The sequence below is a fragment of the Leguminivora glycinivorella genome, chromosome 4 (assembly GCF_023078275.1).
Source record: "Leguminivora glycinivorella isolate SPB_JAAS2020 chromosome 4, LegGlyc_1.1, whole genome shotgun sequence".
Classification (NCBI taxonomy): domain Eukaryota; kingdom Metazoa; phylum Arthropoda; class Insecta; order Lepidoptera; family Tortricidae; genus Leguminivora; species Leguminivora glycinivorella.
The window spans coordinates 3407519-3426287 of record NC_062974.1 but is presented as its reverse complement, the minus strand read 5'-3'; the positions used below and the strand labels follow the sequence as shown (position 1 = coordinate 3426287).

The window sequence follows — 18769 nt, the reverse complement described above, 5'->3', positions numbered from 1 at the left end:
ACAAATTGGATTCATCATATCCTCATTTACTCTATTCTAAAGCCTTATAACAAAAAAGTAGTCTCAGAAGATTGTAGTACAGGATATACATAATACAAATTTACCACTTGAAGCATTCAAAACTATCCAAATTTTACAAATTAGACGGACTAAGTCAGCACTTTTCGCGGGTTTTCCTAAACATGCACCAGAAAAAAAATCATAATTAATTAAGTGAGTTAGTTTTTTAAAATCCAGTCTCACAACATGTAAGTTAAGAAGATGACCTAATCGAATCCTGAACTTAATAAGTCTTTTAGATGACGGAAAGTGTAGCATTTTGCCGACTAAAACTATCAATTTTACATTATTACGACGTTTTCGTTGAATGCCCTCTTAAGTATTTCACAGATGGGGTCAGGCGTTGGTCAGGCAGCTGTAAAGCCTCCGCCACGCCAGCGTTTTCGTCCGGCGCACCACTATCGTTGCGCTCCGCTACCGCGCCGCCTACGCTATCAAAACGCGCATGTGTGGCCGAGCTTTTAAACAGGGTGACACCATTCATACAAACCTTTGACACTTCTCAACCCCATCTGATGAGCAAGTGTCCTCGTGTTGCCTAATAAAGATAATATCTCGTCACTTTAAGATCATTAAATGTGACAGTATTGTGGGATATTTTATCTAACCTTTATCAGTTATCATGATACACCTTCTTTAGATAGGTACCTAAGAAAATAAGATGTGTTATCACTGATCAATAAAGTGACTCACTGTGACTATAGGTGAATTATTTCATTCACTTATAACTTATAAAACAATGCCTCCCGCCGCCGTTTCTGTAAATAAATTCCAAAACTACATCCAGCAGTTTTTCCCACACAACTTTTTCGCTATCAATAAAGCTCTGCTTGGGTAATAGTACCTACATTACATCAGAGGCCGGGAAAATGAGGATTTCCGGCCAAGTGGGTATATACCGGATAGGGAATAATATGAAATCCCTTTACAGTCCTCTCGAGTTGTTGCGCCCAAAAAGCGATACTTCCCAGCCCATTTTAAGGAACGTAAAGACAATATTTCATTGCATGTTTGAGAAAATATTTTTACAAAGTGGGATGGGCTACTAGTACCTATATAGCTATAACGGCTATAACATACCTAAGTATAATAAAGTATACCGTTTAGGTATGAAATTCGGTGAACCTCACCCTATCATCTAAAGGTCAGACTAGGGGATGCCATTTTTTTAGGGCTGAGGTTTAAATTACTTTCTGCTACACATAAATGGGTTTCCCAGACTAAGAAAGACTCATTACTAAGGAAACCCCCAATTAACCCCGCTAGGGGCTTCCTATATAGGTCAGCTACTCAGCTGTTGGCACACAAGGCCGCCGCAAGGGCTCCTTGAGTAAGGCCCGGGTGCAAGAGGGGTTAACTTGGGGTTACTTTAATTAAACTCGATCGACTTAAACACGCAACCACCTTGATTTGTCCTACTCCTAAGATTGTATCAGAATTTGGAATTGAGGTAGAATGATGATCGTCCATATTATATGCAGAAAGTGTATGAATAATAGGTATGAATGATAGGTAGGTATAGGTAATAGGTATGAGAGTAACGAAGAAAGTATATGAAAAAAGAGTGGAAGGGTCAGTTGGAAGTGGAAGACCTAGGCGAACTTTTCTTGTTCATATCGGGGAAATATTGCAAAAAGGCGGTCAGTAGTACTCGAAACCGACGAGCGTGTATGAGAAACGTTATGAAAGTGTGTGAAGCGAAAGTGATTTGTCAGGATCGTAGTAAATAGAAATCCGCGATCTTTGCCTACCCCTCTGGAAACAGGCGTGATTGTATGTATGTATGTATGTAATAGGTATGCCATGCCATCTGGTATAGTATAGAGGTGCATAGTTATTACTATTAGCGAGTTCATGATTGTTTTGCCCTGTCTATTAAACTCTATTCAGGAACTAATGAAAATGGCTGTATGTATAAATAGTCCTACCTACCTATATCTAAATATTACATAGATGAGGTACCTAATAAAATAACAGTTACGTAGTTATTATGCCGAGTATTTGTAAATTCGTATGTAATTGCATTTTTATTGTCTAACTAAAGGCATAGGCATTATTAGGTATCTATGTATCTCTGTCGCCATAAAAAACTTTTAAATCTTTTTAAAAAGTACTTAAAACTTGAAACTTGAATGACAAAACAATAGTGTCCATTTTTTTTTCTTTATAAGGTTTATGGGCACTGCACTCTGTTTGATCGATACTTAACCAAAAAAGAAATACAAATAATTATACATCATTAAATGCGTATAAAACAAGGAGCGATCGACATTTGTTATGCAATGAAAGTGAAAAATAACAAACTTGACATTGGCATCGTCGCGATAGAACGTTGGATGGTTGGACACGATCCAACAACAAAAAAAAATAACCGGCAACATTCTAATTTTAAATTTCCCTCTCGACTTTGATGGCTTGAGGAGAATAGTGCTTACAATCAAGATAAATATTTTTAATCGATCGATTTTAATGCAAAAACCTTTAAAAAATGCATAACGCCATAAACAACCTTTCAAGGTGTTTTTGGTCGACTTTTAACTTCGGATAAAATAAAAACAATGATAGATCTTTAAAATTAATATGACATTATGTTCCTATCTTATCAAACTAATGATTCGATATTATTTATTTTGTTCCCGGCCATTGATTATGATGGTCAAGACGACGATTTGGACTAGAACTGATGTTGAATTAGCGGCTAGCTACATGACTGCGGGCAGCCAAGCCGGGGCACCGCTGCAAGGCCAAGGTTGATTGAGGAAGGGCTGCGGTGCGGGCGCGGGGCGTCGCGGGCTTAACGCTCCGCGCGCTCCCGCACCGACCATTCTGCACCTCGCAGTCGACTCTGACGGTTGTACAATTGCAAGGTAAGCGGTGGCCACTCTTAACTTCAATTTGTCGTCGTAACCCAACCGCTCTCAGCGCCGCCGGCATCTTTCAAACGGTTAATGCAAGTTTATACAGAGTGACAACTTAATCTATATATCAAGATGTGCAAAGATAACGTTCAAGTGTGCAATTTTCCTGATAAAAGCATATAGCGCGGCAAGTTAACCGGAGTCACATTTAAATTTCGCCCGCGAAGACAATTGTGGGGTCTCGCAGTCCCGGACGATTTCCCTCCGAAAAAGTTTTGAAGCGGTTCCCAAAGGGCGGGAAGCGACCGGCTGCGTGCTGTGCGTCGCGCATCGATCCGGGCTCCCCTCGGCTCACCCTCGCCACTCCCGGCTCCCGGCACTGATACATTCATTTGGACAAAACACCATTCCATTATTGCATTTAGATTTCTCCATTCCTTTTATTTATTAGCAGTAGTTTGTAGTGAATTAGTGGATGGTTTATTGGCTAGTTTTATAATTGGCATTAGTGAAAATGGGTGGTTGTGCAACGAAAGAAAACAAGGAAAACAAACCGGCGGATGAAGCCGACGGGTGCGTATGTTCCTGACGGCGTTCATCTCTGATCACCGGTGCTATTTTTTTTATTGAGATGCACTACAACTCGTTCAAGTGATTAAAAAATTTTGACGCATACAAAAAAGTACATAATGTTATATTGGTCGGCAGACTGGGCTCTGATGATTCTTCATGTCGGCCATTGAACCAATTTTGGATGCTGTCATTTCCGGATTACAATGTAAATTAAGTTTCTTTATTGGCTTGCCAAAATTTATAACTGTTCGATAAACGCACAATGTGTCGTGTAGTATAAATTACGAAGAAAGTTTGCAAACTCATAATGCAACTAGTAATCGTTTTTCGGTTATATTTCACAAAAAAATATTTTTTTGCGAAAATACTAAATTAGTGGGTACCTACTTATTTCTTTTATTTGTGTCGCATATTCCTAACGTAAATACCTAGCTTACATTTGATACGGGTCATGAACGTTACATTCTTTAGCATGTAACAGTAAACTTGCGCTATGCATTTGCCGGTATTCATTCATTATCAATTGCGGTGCCGGTAATCTGACGACTTACGTAGAATCACCGATAAGTTGATACCGTAATGTATCGCCGCTTAATTATTGGTGTACCTTCAGGAATGAATGCAAGTAGGTAACAAGAAACCGCGATAACACGCTCGTTGGGTTGGCTGGCCGCGAGTGGGAGGCGCGGCTGCGCGCGACGACGAAGCAGCGCCGCCGGTGCGCAGTGAGCTGACACATCCGTTCGACTTGCGCGTGCCGGTCAAGGCGACCTCTGGCTAAATTACGTAATTCCAACAAAATCCAGTAGACTAGGGTGTGTTCGACAAACAACTCAAACAAAATCCGACAGTCCGCGTAACAACTCCCCTACCTGTAGTTCTTAGACCTTTCCTGCATTTATAAAGTGACTGATTACGATTCTGAAACATGAATTATAAATTTAAAGTCACGATTCCAATAGTGGTTTGTGGTGGCGCTGTTCTTGCGTATTACCTCATCAGGCGGTTTGTACTTTGAACCTTTTTTTCCAAATGCACTGTTTGCATTTCTTAACTTTAACTCACCCATAACTTACCTTTGCACATCTGTAGGTAATTGCATCTACCTTCCTTTTTTTTAAATATAATTTTAAATTAAGAAAAAAAATGTTTTACAACTTTAGTTTAAAGTTTTCGATTATGTTAAAATATGATAAGCGCATCACTATTTTTTCAAATTAAAAAAAAATCTAGGCGTCTCCGCTTTTCTTTGTCAATGTCATTGGAGCGAAAAGTGAAAGCGTCCTGCTGTTATTAACGTTTTTAAATAGATTTAAGCTAACTTTTATAAAATGTGCACACGAGCGACATGCGCAGCTTTGAAAGCGTTAGAATCATGTGTTTATTTTCAGTTGTAGTTCGTTGTTTGATTCTTAAACAATGCGTTTAATGTTATCGCGTTTTTACAGAAAAGCCGCAGCAATGGTGGACACCGCAACCATCGAGAAGTTGGAGGCTGGCTTCAGCAAGCTCCAGGCCTCCGACTCAAAGTCGCTGCTGAAGAAGTACCTCACCAAGGAGGTCTTCGAAGCTCTTAAGAACAAGAAGACCTCTTTCGGCTCCACGCTATTGGATGTCATCCAGTCTGGTAAGCTTGCCATTTTTTAGTGCCTTTTCTAGTTTTAGTATTCCAATTTTACAATTTTTTTTTTAAGACGTGGCCTTAGCAGGGATTTCCGAAGATCTCTCATCCACTTGCAACTAAACCTAATATCGTAATTTGATACAAATAATTTTATCTGATAAGATATTGGCACTCAACTTGACTTTCACGTATCACTTGGCAATAGCTCATGGTTACAAGATATAATTAGTTATATTATTATTTACACTTTTACATGAAATTTAATCTTATTAGGTGCAGATTGGTTGTAATATAATTTCAATAATTTTGATTGCATTTTTATCAATTGCAATTTAAATATTTCATACTTATAACTGTTATATCATCAAACTCCTGTGATTGTTTGTATGCTAAAATAAAAGTAATAAAATTCCAGATACTTACTTGTAGCATCGAAAACTTATCTAAGAAAATGGAATTATGCTAAGTCAACATTCAAACTTAACATTACTTATCACAGAATTATAATTAAAGTATCTATTTTCTTTTTACAGGTGTGGAGAATTTGGACTCTGGTGTTGGAATCTACGCCCCCGATGCTGAGGCATACACAGTCTTCGCTGAACTGTTTGACCCCATCATCGAGGACTACCACAATGGTTTCAAGAAAACTGACAAGCACCCCGCCAAGAACTGGGGTGATGTCGAGACCCTCGGAAACCTGGACCCTGCTGGCGAGTTTGTTGTGTCCACCCGTGTCCGTTGCGGCCGTTCCATGGAGGGTTACCCCTTCAACCCCTGCTTGACTGAGGCCCAGTACAAAGAGATGGAAGAGAAAGTCTCCTCCACCCTCTCCGGCCTCGAGGGAGAACTCAAGGGCACCTTCTACCCCCTGACCGGTATGTCCAAGGAGACCCAGCAACAGCTCATCGATGACCACTTCCTCTTCAAGGAGGGTGACCGTTTCCTCCAGGCCGCCAACGCCTGCCGCTTCTGGCCCACCGGCCGTGGCATCTACCACAACGAGAACAAGACCTTCCTGGTCTGGTGCAACGAGGAGGACCATCTCCGCCTCATCTCCATGCAGATGGGTGGTGACCTGAAGCAGGTCTACAAGAGGCTGGTGACCGCCGTAAACGACATCGAGAAGAGGGTTCCGTTCTCACACAATGACCGCCTCGGTTTCCTGACCTTCTGCCCCACCAACTTGGGCACGACCGTGAGGGCCTCGGTGCACATCAAGCTGCCCAAGCTGGCGGCCGACAAGGCCAAGCTGGAGGAGGTGGCGTCCAAGTACCACCTGCAGGTGCGCGGCACCCGCGGCGAGCACACGGAGGCCGAGGGCGGCGTGTACGACATCTCCAACAAGCGCCGCATGGGCCTGACCGAGTACGAGGCCGTCAAGGAGATGTACGACGGCATCGCCGAGCTCATCAACATTGAGAAGAGCCTGTAAGAAGTTCCGATCTCGCTATCAGTATTTTTTGTATTATTTTATCGTTTTCATTGAAGGAAGGGGTCGCGGCAACACGAGACTAGTCAGCGGAGCCCCGCGCGGGCGCCTGGGCGCGCTCCCGGACCCGTATACTGTTTGTAAAAGTATTTTCTATAAGGAAATGGAAAATAAAGACAGCTAGCATTAAGGCCAAGCTCTTGTGTATTTATTTTACCCCATCTAGTAGCCAGAATAGTCATTGCTGATTATTCATTTTGATGTGCCAGATAAGTTATCACTGATAAATGATTTATCATTTAAATCAATATCACAGCCTTACTGAAAAACTAACTTACATTGAAAATTACTATATTATTTGAATAAAGCACTACTTGAGACTTAGCGATTCATCTAAAGATTATTGTGCATACTATAATTTACTATGACTGTTATCCTGTGATGACTAATTAATCGTCATCATAACAATTTGTACTTAGGAGGTATCTGTCATATGTGTCATCATCGTATAAGTAGATGATGGAAACAGAAGCATTGCGTTGAATGAAAATTAAAAAGGCAATATACCGAGGTATTAAAATCTGCATCGGTTATCAGAAGAGTAAACCCTGTGAGAACATGTTTAAAAATACAGAATATAATACTATGAATATCAGTATGTCCACTACATGGACAGGGCTTACCGCGCTGACGAGAAATTTATTCTCTCCGTCGCCCTTGCTAATCAGTAATCTTGTTTATTCGCATAACATTTTTCGTTGTTGGCAATAGGCCCTCATTTTTACCACGCGAAATTAAACTATAAGAGCATTGAATCACTACGTTTTATAAGTGGTAAGTACCTACTACATCCCTATACTATAATAATCATAGATTAGACCACCATACCTCGATCCTAATATTACCTATAACTGAGTGCTGAAAGATGTAATAATAATAAAGTTGTAATCACCATCCCCCATGATGAGAATCTCGTGAAAGCCGAGAAGGACAAGTCCAGTAAGTACCTAGACTTGGCTCACGAGATAACCGCCATGTGGGATGTTGATTCGACGATCATTGTCCCGATAGTCGTTTCAGCGAACGGTCTCATAGCGAAGAGTCTCGACCAACATCTCGAGAGACTCTCGCTTGGTGGTTGGATCAAGGGTCCGCTGCAGAAGGCGGTGATCTTGGACACGGCGCGGATAGTCCGACGGTTCCTCTCTCTGCGGCCCTAACCACCGGCAGCTTGGGCCCTGCCCCGCTGCTGGCGGCACCCTAGGTTAGGTTTTTTATAATGTTTTTATATATTTTGTATTGTTTTGTATGTGGTTTTGTATTTTACTTTTATAATCATATTATAAAACCTAGCCTAAGAATTAAAATGAATAAAGCTGTAAATTCGATCAAAGGTAAAGATTTGCAAACTCGTCTGTTGCGAATAGTATGCGTAGATATGGGTGTACTTTATCACATCACTCAGAGGTGAGAATGGTGAGCTGGCTTTCGAGAGGAAGGGTTTTGACACGCTTTATGAAGCTTAAATCAGAATTATTAATGTTTTTACAATATTGTTCCTGATTATGTTACGATATTGAAAGTAGCATATCTTGCCGGTATCTTTGACCACTTGAATGCTATGATCGCAAGTCTGAGAAAAAAACGAAAACATAATTACGGAAAAAGATAAAGTTAACGGATTTCTAGCAAAAATTGACTTGTGGACTACATTTTTACACACCATGCAGTTTGCGTATGCGTATGCAGTTTGATTATTTCCTTGCATGGCTAAAATCATTCAAGAAATATCATCAGATATGGTGGAGCGCTTGCAAAGTTTAAAAAACCAACTCCTAAGTTATTTCTCAACTGAAACATTGATTGGTGATGGAAAGTTGGATTTTGAATATTTTTTTTAATATTAAGTCCGTTGAGCTGGCCGATCTCAACGCCTCGGTGAAAGAAGCACCATTTCAATTGATGCATTCTGGGTTAAAATAATGGCTGAATATCTACATTTAGTAAAAGAAGCCCTTAAAGTTTGATCCCATTTGCTACTTCATATTTATGCGAGCTGACGATGACGTTTTCAACAAATAAACACAATTTATTTATTTATCATAAAATGAGTTGTTTTAAGGTTAACCTTTTTTGCAATGCACGAGGAGATGGGCTGGCGATTCCAAAAAACATACGAGGTTGGTGTATCTTATGGAATTATAAAAGATGTGGACTTAGATTTAAATGAAAAAGATATGATGGAAAATATGACATGCGGAGTAGAAATAGTTGCTGTAAAAAGGTTAAGTAGAAAAAGTTCGGATGGATCCTTTGATTAAAGTAAAATAGCGGAAGATAGGTGACGCGCCACTCAAATGTGGCCCTCAAAAATCAAGCTCCGGGAGCTTGATTGCTTTCAGTTGCAATCGGCACTGCGTGCGCATCGGATGTCGTGAGACGTGTGACGTGAGGAAATTATAAATTATTTTTTATTGGTAAAACGTAACCAAAATGCTTTCGTGTGCTTTTATGCGTTGCACAAACCATTCTAAAAGGAAAAACAAATCGCAAGGAATCACATTTCACTCGTAAGTACATGAAAAAAATATTTTCTAAGATAATTTATAAATTCAGTCTTTGTTTTGACGGCCATTTTGCAGAGCGGGATAGAAATATAAGTTTCATTGACGTGCGACCAAATACGCATGATACATTAATGACGCTCAAAGATTGCCTTTTGAGATTTGCCTTCGCGGTAGCGTCAGCATAAAATGTTGATCATAATAAATAATTCATATAATAATACTTTTACCTGGTATTGATTGTTGATTGATTATATTATTTTTTTGTTAAATGATATTTGACCTCATTTTTGCAACAAACTTTAGTAGTACATTATTTTGTTATTTTTATTTACAAATAATAAAATGATGATCAACTAAAGTTTGTTGCAAAAATGCTTGCCTTATCAACAAGATTTTTTTTAATTCACTCGCACCAAATATGTTAGAACAGGTGTTAAAACGGTCTTAATATAAGTACATGCATAGAGAGCCTCTGTGTTCTACCTATGGGCGTACAAAATATGAATATCCTAACTTATGTTTATTTGTTTTCTAGTTTTCCTGGAGATGAACTTGTCAGACAAAAAAGGCGTATTGTAGTGCGTAAACAACGACAAGAGCCAGACTGGACGCCTCGACTTTTCTCGCTATAGTGAGGGGAAAAGTTTTGTAAATAACTATTATTCTAAGTATAGGAAAGTACCCTATCGTAAGCAATTTTTATAAAGTTTGTCTTAAAGAAAAAATATGAGGTCACTATTTTAGTTCCATCGATTTCTGCCATCTATTCTATTTTCAAAAAGTAATAGTGTGTTGTGAGTGAGATTAGGGTTGCAAATAGAAAAAAAACCAAATTTTTTTTTTCAGAATTATGAAAAAAAAACCGAGCATTATGATACTTTTTTCTAAATATTTTTTTTTTCACATGAACAAATAATTCGACAATAACGGTTTTTCGTGACTTGTAACGTGTTTCAATAACAATAAAGTACATTTTAATACGATTAACATTCAGTATACAAACGTTTATTGGGGAATCCCCGATGCTACGTGCAGCGTGGAGAGGCGGTCGTGTTGCCAACAGTAAATAGTGATAACTACCAACTACAGATTTCGTAAATGTTACTTTTATAAGACCAGAACTTAAAGTAATTTGATTAAATTCGTTTAATAGTTAACATTAAGTCTAAAAAAACGTATAAAAGTATTAACTGCTTTGCAAATTTTGAGATTTCGTACTTTAGAAAAAAATACTCCAAAAAAAAAACTTTTTTTTTTCACGGTTTTTTTTTCATGTTTGTTTTAAGCCAGAAAAAACCGTATTTTTTGCAACCCTAAGTGAGATACATGTCATCAAGCTCTTATATTTTCATTTCAATTTTACGAAGTTTCATTTCTTTCACGCGGAGGAACTCCACGCGCTTTTTTCTAATGTCTGTATCAAATAAGATATTGTTGACAGTTGTGGCAAAAAGTGCCTCATCTAAATTTTGGTGAATAAGTTCATAATTTAGTTTAAAAATAAGACGTAATAAATATTAAAAAATATACTTATAATTATGTTTTTTTTGGTAACCCTACTTACACCAAACCAAACATCGCTCCACAGTGCAAAATAGTAAAGTAATAAATAATAAGTAATTTATTTTGTTTTCATAAAAAATATGTTGCATAATTCTTATACTCCAATTTGTCTGCTGACGCTTCTTGATTATTTGCAATGACATTTCTTTTTTTTAAATCTTTATTAAAGAGCTTTGACATGACACTAGGAAAGAGGCTCATCTCGATGCGCGCGTTTGTCTCGTTCGCACTACCGTCGGAATAAATCGGTGTGTCTCTGTCGTTCAATAGCGTAAATTTACATAGCTGTGTGTGTCTGCTTGTATGTAGTAGTGTGTAGTGCCCAGTAGTGCCATTTAATAGCTGACAATTAGTATGACGTGCCGTATCTTCCGCTATTTTACTTTAATCAAAGGATGGATCAGGATGGCAGGATAGTGAGACTGTGCGTATATGTTTCAAGGGCCCTATTCTACCACCTTACGTATATATTCATGAATTGCGAGTGAAGGTTGAACCTTACTTATTTCCTGTTTCTATATGTGCCAACTGCTGGCGATACGGCCATACAAAGAAAACGTGTTCTAAGAAGTCTACTTGTCCTAAGTGCGGAGGCAATCATTTGAATTGTGAAACAACTGTTTTCACATGTCGTAATTGCTCAGGTAGTCACATGGCTCTCGATAAAACGTGTCCGTTGTACCAAAAAGAAAGGAAAATAAGGAAAATTATGGCTGAATTTAACTGTACATATAAAAAAGCATTAAATAAATATGAACTAGATTCTAGCAGCCCTCCAGCTCTAGCGGCATCAATGTATCAGGAAAACTTTCCCCAGACGCTTAGTACAACTGATACTCCAGTTACTGAAACTTCAACATTGGAGTCTGTGATATGTGAACCGGCATATGCAAAGATAGTCACGACCAAAGCTGTAGTTCACAGCGAAGTCCCAGGTAAGAATAATGTATCTGTTACTCTCCCCAGAAAAACAAATCGTACTAAAACTAAACATAATAAGCCCGAATTGAGAGAAAAAGATGACATAGTAAATGATAATCTGACTACTATGGATACCGATGTCAACCATGTTCTTCCTGAAACATCTAACAAACCCAACGAAGTAAGTGGAAGTAAGTTGAAATTCAGTTCATTAATTGATAAGATAAAAGATATTATTTTCATGAAAAACCTGACTATCGCTGAAAAAATTAAACTTGGAGTTCAAACTGGAGTAGAATGGCTTTTATCTTTTGTGATGCAGAACATACTTGACATGTCATTTTTAAAATCTTTTTTTAACGCCACAGATGGCTAGTAAACTTGAGAAGTGCAGACTTAACATATTGCAATGGAACGCCCAAAGTATCAGACCAAAGTTAGTATCGTTTGAAAATCTACTTATCCAAGAAAAGATCCATATAGCAGCGCTTAGCGAAACATGGTTAGATACGGACTGTTATTTCCGTATCAGCAATTATAATATATATAGAGCGGACAGGGTAGATGGATATGGTGGAGTCGCAATCCTGACGCATAAATCAATCAAGTCTGAGCATTGTCGTGTTCAACATCCTAATCCTGGTGTACAAGTGGTTTACGTAAAAGTGTTTAATTGTGATCAAATAAAAAATGTGATTTCAGTTTATTGTCCGTCTACTGTAGTGACAGAACAGAGTGATTGGGATTTCATTTTTTCAATCGTACAACATAACGTGATTATTATGGGTGACTTTAATGGCCATCACACCAATTGGTCATATAAAACGGATACTCGCGGCACTCAAATATATGATTCTCTAATGGACTGTAATTTAGTTTCACTTAATGATCACAGCCATACAAGAGTGCGACTAGTCAATGGATCATTACAGGAGTCGTCTCCAGACATTTCTATAGTATCTACTGATATTTATTTTACTATTAATTGGAATGTTATGAAAGAATCATTAGGTAGCGATCATCTTATTATAAAAATTTCTACATGTTTCAATTCTTGTGTTGAGTCTATATCAAGGAGAAACTATAAAGGAGCTCAATGGAATGAGTACAGAGTGTATTTAGAAAATAAGTTTACTGAGTTTTCTTTGCCTGAGGATCCTCAAGAATCTTATAATGGTTTTCTAAGTATTGTAAATGAAGCTGCCAATCTTTACATACCATGTATTAAATTTAACAATAACCCAGCAAAAAAATTCCAACCAAAACCATATTGGAATCAAGCTCTATCCAAAGCCGTTGCCGAAAGGCGTTTAGCTCTCTCATTATTCAGACGGAACCCTACACCACAGAATCTTGAGGAACTTCAGACTAAGATTAGAGACGCTCAGAGACTCATCAGAACTCGTAGAAATGAAAGTTGGCAACAATTTTGCAATTCTATAAGCGAGTCCTCATCAGCCTCTGAAGTTTGGTCTCGAATGAAATGGGTAAAGGGTTTCAGATCTTCTCGGCCTCATGTTAGTGTAGAAAAAGCTCGCAATCTCTTGTATTCTCTCACGCCAGATTATGTGTCTCCGTCGACGCCAATGATTGAGTCCGGTAACACGGTTTTGGATGAAACATTTACATTACACGAATTAAATTCTTGCATTAAAACTAAAGATACTGCACCAGGTCATGATGGTGTAGCATTTTCTATGATACAAAATTTTCCTGAAAATGGAAAGCTCTTACTATTATCACTGTACAATAGATTCTACTCCCTAGGTTTTGTCCCAACACAGTGGAGAGAAATTAGTGTAGTCCCGATACCTAAACCCGGAAGGGACCCCTCCTCTGACTCTGCTCTTCGACCAATATCTTTAATTTCATGTCTGTGTAAAATATTTCACTCTATGATCACTAGGAGATTGGAATGGTTCATAGAAAAAAGATGCATGTTTTCCGAGGAAACTGTCGGTTTTAGAAAGTGTCGATCATCTTTAGATAATTTAAGTAGTTTAGTTAGCCGAATTCAAACTGGGTTTTCAAAAAATATGATGACCTTGGGAAGTTTCATAGATATTGAGAACGCATATAATAATGTAAATGTTCCCATTTTAATTGAAACACTTGATAGACTAGGAGTTGGAAATAATATATGTCAATATCTATGGAATTTCCTAAGAGAAAGATATCTTACAATACGAACTGATAAATCTATGTTAAGAAGATCAACTGGTCGTGGGTTGGCTCAGGGAGATCCTACTTCTCCATTGCTTTTTAATGTTTATACCATGCACATCCAACAATCCCTTACAGATGTTTACTTTTCACAATATGCAGATGATTATATTTTATATGTTACAAAGAAATCTATAGCGGAGGCGGAGGAGACATTACAAAAATCTCTTGACATATTTAACAAATGCATGAACAATCTCGGTCTTGACATATCTACATCCAAAACCAAACTATGTGTGTTTAAGAAAGGTATTAATAGAAGTCCTGTAAAGATCAAAATTAATGATAAGGAATTAGAATTAGTCAAGTATGTCAAATATTTAGGAATGTGGTTGGATCGATCTCTTAGGTGGGAAAAACATATTAATGAATTGGTTCAAAAAATTCAGAAATATTCCAATATTTTGAAAGTTTTAGTTGGACCGGGATGGGGTGTTCATCCAAAACATCTTAGGAGGCTATACTTCGCCATAATTCGTAGCCGCATAGATTACGCGTCTTTCCTGTATGATGACAGTTGCGATTCTAATTTGTACAAACTCGATAAGATTCAAAACCAGTGTTTGCGGACTATTGGTGGATTTATTAAGTCTACTCCTATACACGCAATGGAATGTGAACTGGCTGTACAGCCTTTGCATATTCGTCGCTTTTATTTGGCGTCCAAGTTTTGGTTAAAATCTAGATCTTTTGAAAACAACACAACTATCAAACTCCTAGATGCATTAAATAATTACTTAAAAGACCGAGATATTTTGCGAAATAAAAAGCCACTTCTTCTGACCATCCATAATTTGTATAACTCAATTACTATATATTCGAGCCAATTATTGGAAATGTTCTCTTTGGAACAATGGGTAAATTATATAGATATTTCAAAGTCAATTAAGTTCAGTATTACTTCAGTTACCAAATCTAAGCGAGAATATGACCGAACTAATTTAAGAACTACTGTTAACGCTTATTTACGTACAAATTTCTCCGGATTTTATTGTATATATACCGATGGCTCTAAGGAAAGGAACTCTTTAGGTGCTGCGTTTTATGACCCTCAATCGAAAGTATCGCTTAAGTTACATATTCCATACGACGTGTCTATAATGCACGCTGAGTTGGTTGCCATTGCTGAGGCATTATCCTACATCCAAGCCCTAGATTGTACTGACATAGTCATTTTATCAGATTCTAAAAGTGCTCTTCAACATATTGCTCGGTGTACCAAGAATATTCGTTGTCTCCCAATTGCCTATTCCATTTTGAATCTCATTGATAAGTTACAAGCGAAGGGTAAGACCATAATATTGCAATGGATTCCATCGCATGTGGGTATAGCCGGTAATGAAATAGTGGATTCTATGGCAAGGCTGGCTTGTCAAGATGGAGTAGAATGTAATATCTTACCTTTTTATACGGATTGCATCATTTTAGCTAAACAGAGAACCTACATTCTATGGAAAGAATACTTTGATAAGAGATCCACAGAAAAAGGTATTTGGTACAAGACGATCCAACCTCATCCTCTAATAACACCGTGGATAGATTGTTCTCTCAGTAGACGTGACATTGTATTGATGATGAGACTACGTACTGGACATATCCCATTAAATCAATTTGGCTATTTGATGAAGAAAGTTTCTTCCCCTAATTGTGACGAATGTGGCGTGCTAGAAGATGTTTACCATGTTATAATGGAATGTGTCCGAAACGAAGCTGCTCGGATTCAACTGGCTTATTCGGGCCATTCTACTTATACTATGTTTGATGTTGGGGGCTGCAATAGCGTTCTGGCTTCTCCGCTATCGGATGCCGCCATTGCGCTATTGCAACTTGTGAGAAAGGCTATTTGTAATAGAATAAGTCAATTGTAAGACAATAAAACTGTATGTTGATTTTTACGGAGCGACATGTTCACTTCGGTGACAAGCTCTTAAATAAAGATTAAAAAAAAAAAAAAAAAAAGGTTAACCTTTTAATTTTCACGAATTTGACTTTTTAAAGTTAAAAAAAAATTAACCAGCCTGTCATAAGTTTATCTTAAAGCTGAACTTCGCGACCCCCCTGGATAAATGCCGCGACCCCCCTGGGGGTCGCGACCCACACTTTGAAAAACACTGGATTAGACCATAGAGTATATTAAATAGGATTAGACCAAAGAGCATTGGATCCATGGATCTTCAATAGGGACTGAGCTCACACTTTTTTGCCATACTAAATTGAACCTTATCACCGGTCCAGAAAGGCGTTCGTGTCAGACTAGTAAAAGTGTGTCCACATGAGAGGGTCAAAGTTGGGGCTGGTGTCCCTGTCGCACGTGTGACCAGTGTTAAAGAGCTTACTATAGTAGTAATATTTTTACCTGTATGATAAGTAAAGTTTATAAACTTCTTAAATTATTTTTGTATTATATCGAGGCAAGGGTATTAATACCTTACAACGAATTGGTAAGTCATTATTATGAAGCCATAAAACCAGATTGGCACAATTAAAAAAATCCTTTAATTGGGTATTAGTAGATTTGGTAGTAACTAGTAACTTTGAATATTGATTGGCTGGTATCCCCAAATAATGACAGTGATGACGTCATTTCAAATGATTTTGACAGTAGCAATAAGTGCGAGAGGGACACCAGCCCCAACTTTACCCTCTCATGTGGACACACTTTTTGGCTCAAGTACTCAATCTAGCTTAATATCTCTAAATCTATGATTGGATCACTTGATTTTATCATAAACAAATCGATGGAAAAACTTATCGCTTCAGAACGATCCATTGCGCAAATGACACTGACAGATCTGACAGCAGAATTTGACAGTGACACATGACAGTATTGATTGCGCGCGGCGTCGATTGCGTTATTGTGTTCCATTTTATAATAAACCAAGTAAATACAATGTCTACACCAAAAGCAGAAAAAGATTTACACTTGCCTCTATCTAGAGTAAAAACTATTATGAAAAGTTCTCCAGACGTCGAAGCAGTTGGCCCGGAACCACTATATTTAGTGACAAAAGTTACTGTAAGTTTAGCTTTATTTTGCCGGTCCTCATTGTTAACCTAATTTGAAACCACGATTATGCTTTATACTTTACTTTTAGGAACTCTTCGTGACGGACTTAGCGAAACGAGCGTATAAAAACAGCGGTAGTAAATTTTTGGAGTACAAACATATTGCTGATGTTGTTCAAGAGGACGATACACTAGAGTTTCTCAGGGAGATAATGCCGCGGAAGATAACCGTGCGCGAGTTCAAGGAGCTGATGGCGAAGAAGGCGGCGCGCGGCGTCCGGTCGGACGACGAGTCGAGCGATGAGTCCAGCGACGAAAGCGAGACCTCCAGCGACAACCAAGACTGACAAAGAAAGAAGCGAGCTAGACGTTAATTAGTTAAACTATGGACTCAAACATTTGTGATTGTTCATGGCTAAAGGGTCCTTATGGCAGTAACTTTTGTGTTTTTTCTGCCTTGCCATAAGGACCCTTTAAGGGCTTTATGGACGGTCTTATTATTTAAAAAATGTAATAACAAACATAACCTGCTCATGGCAGGCATTTGTTTGCACATATATTTTCTTATACCACCTTTATATTCACATAATGAACTAGGAACAAAGATGGTGTTGTGTAAACTGATCAACTAGAAATAACGGACTCTAATTCGTTCCCACCCCATATAACTTCCACATTTTTGCAATAGAGGCTGGTGGGAATTATTCATAGGAATAGAATGGATGGGAATGAACTTACCTGTACCCAGCAGGGACAATGAGAATAATCACAGGATAAATTGCATTCTTTTACTATGGTTTATGATTTAAGTTAAATATTTACTTAGTTGATTCGAATGTTGCTGAATGTTGCATGCATGAAAAAATGTTACATCTTAAATTTAAATGTTAATGAAATGACTAATGTGTAAAATAATAATCATGCACATTTAAAAACTGTTATGTCTCTCCTATACCACATAACCTCATACCACCCAGTTTTCCGATTTTTAATTTGTAACTTTTATTTCTAAAGAGTTTTAAATTCAAATAAACATGTACTTGAGGAATTACGAAGATAATCTAGGTAATAATAATGTAAATGATTTGCACTTAGATTAGAGTTAAATATAATTGTGGAAGTAATGATGTTCATACAGTGATTTAAATAAGTATGAAATGAAATTATGATTGTACTTAATGTTATGATAGATAGCTCATCTTTATCTTGTGTGTACATTTAAAACACATTTTAGTACAAAACTGAATACAATGACAAGAATAGTCTTTTTTTTATGTAACATAGTTATGACAAAACCTATAGTTGCCTAGTTATCACTATTTAAACTAACTTTTAAATGAAATGTAACTTAAATGAAGTGTTAAAATAAACAGTTTAAAAACTGTACTTACTGTTTTCTTTATTATAGAACCTGGTATCAAAAATGATTAAGAATTGTAATCATTTCAGCTGAAATCTAAAACGGTAAATAATTATGGAAATAAGTAAATTAATGATATGTCATCTTACTAATATGTATACTGGGGACGCTATTGCTATGTCTTGTATGGGAACCCTGCATTTTATGATTAAGCACTGAGACTTGGCACAGTTGTTCATTGGGTGGCCCTGAGTAGATAAAGATCGGGAGGCATCGAGAGCCCCCCTTAATTTAGGAGGGAGGAGGGGGGGAAGGCTGGCGCCTTCGCGCTTCCTTTGAAACCATATTTCTCTAAAACTATACAAAATTGGGCATGCGATATATCATTTTCGGATAAATGAAGGACGAGGAATTCATTTTTGGAACAAAAAAAATGTATTTTAGAACAAAAATACAAAATAAAATGGGAAAATCTGAAAACGAGATTTTTTTTTACACATATTATTGCACATTTTATGAAAACTGTAATGGTTTTTTCCAAATAAAAAATATTATTTAATAGCTACATTTATCTAGTTTTAG

The 18769-nt window shown here is 37.6% G+C and overlaps 3 protein-coding genes across 5 annotated transcripts; all 3 read left to right on the top strand.

The window, feature by feature from the left end:
- Window positions 1–2778: 2778 nt before the first annotated feature.
- On the top strand, window positions 2779–6743 carry LOC125225279 (arginine kinase). Of its 3 annotated transcripts, none has more exons than XM_048128905.1 (3): window positions 2779–2927; window positions 4940–5118; window positions 5649–6743. In XM_048128905.1, exons 2-3 carry the CDS (start codon window positions 4953–4955, stop codon window positions 6548–6550), a joined length of 1068 nt encoding a protein of 355 aa, XP_047984862.1. In that variant the 5' UTR covers window positions 2779–2927; window positions 4940–4952; the 3' UTR covers window positions 6551–6743. The 3 variants fall into 3 exon arrangements, with proteins under 3 accessions (XP_047984862.1, XP_047984861.1, XP_047984860.1); XM_048128904.1 differs by lacking the exon at window positions 2779–2927 and adding an exon at window positions 3312–3491; XM_048128903.1 differs by lacking the exon at window positions 2779–2927 and adding an exon at window positions 4341–4496.
- A 1942-nt stretch (window positions 6744–8685) lies between these two features.
- On the top strand, window positions 8686–13089 carry LOC125225152. Its single transcript, XM_048128726.1, has 2 exons — window positions 8686–8858; window positions 11080–13089. Exons 1-2 carry the CDS (start codon window positions 8686–8688, stop codon window positions 11972–11974), a joined length of 1068 nt encoding a protein of 355 aa, XP_047984683.1. The 3' UTR covers window positions 11975–13089.
- Window positions 13090–16630: 3541 nt separating this feature from the next.
- LOC125225525 (chromatin accessibility complex 16kD protein) lies at window positions 16631–18200 on the top strand. Its single transcript, XM_048129280.1, has 2 exons — window positions 16631–16837; window positions 16917–18200. Exons 1-2 carry the CDS (start codon window positions 16640–16642, stop codon window positions 17172–17174), a joined length of 456 nt encoding a protein of 151 aa, XP_047985237.1. The 5' UTR covers window positions 16631–16639; the 3' UTR covers window positions 17175–18200.
- Window positions 18201–18769: the final 569 nt, after the last annotated feature.

Excerpts from the sequence above, each read along its gene's own strand:
- LOC125225279 (XM_048128903.1), top strand. The coding sequence starts at position 4,420 with ATGAATTATAAATTTAAAGTCACGATTCCAATAGTGGTTTGTGGTGGC. Across the intron at positions 4,497-4,939 it reads GCGTATTACCTCATCAGGCG|AAAAGCCGCAGCAATGGTGG; the intron begins GTTTGTACTTTG and ends GCGTTTTTACAG. Across the intron at positions 5,119-5,648 it reads ATTGGATGTCATCCAGTCTG|GTGTGGAGAATTTGGACTCT; the intron begins GTAAGCTTGCCA and ends TTCTTTTTACAG.
- LOC125225152 (XM_048128726.1), top strand. The coding sequence starts at position 8,686 with ATGCACGAGGAGATGGGCTGGCGATTCCAAAAAACATACGAGGTTGGT. Across the intron at positions 8,859-11,079 it reads AGAAAAAGTTCGGATGGATC|AGGATGGCAGGATAGTGAGA; the intron begins CTTTGATTAAAG and ends AAAGGATGGATC.
- LOC125225525 (XM_048129280.1), top strand. The coding sequence starts at position 16,640 with ATGACAGTATTGATTGCGCGCGGCGTCGATTGCGTTATTGTGTTCCAT. Across the intron at positions 16,838-16,916 it reads ATTTAGTGACAAAAGTTACT|GAACTCTTCGTGACGGACTT; the intron begins GTAAGTTTAGCT and ends CTTTACTTTTAG.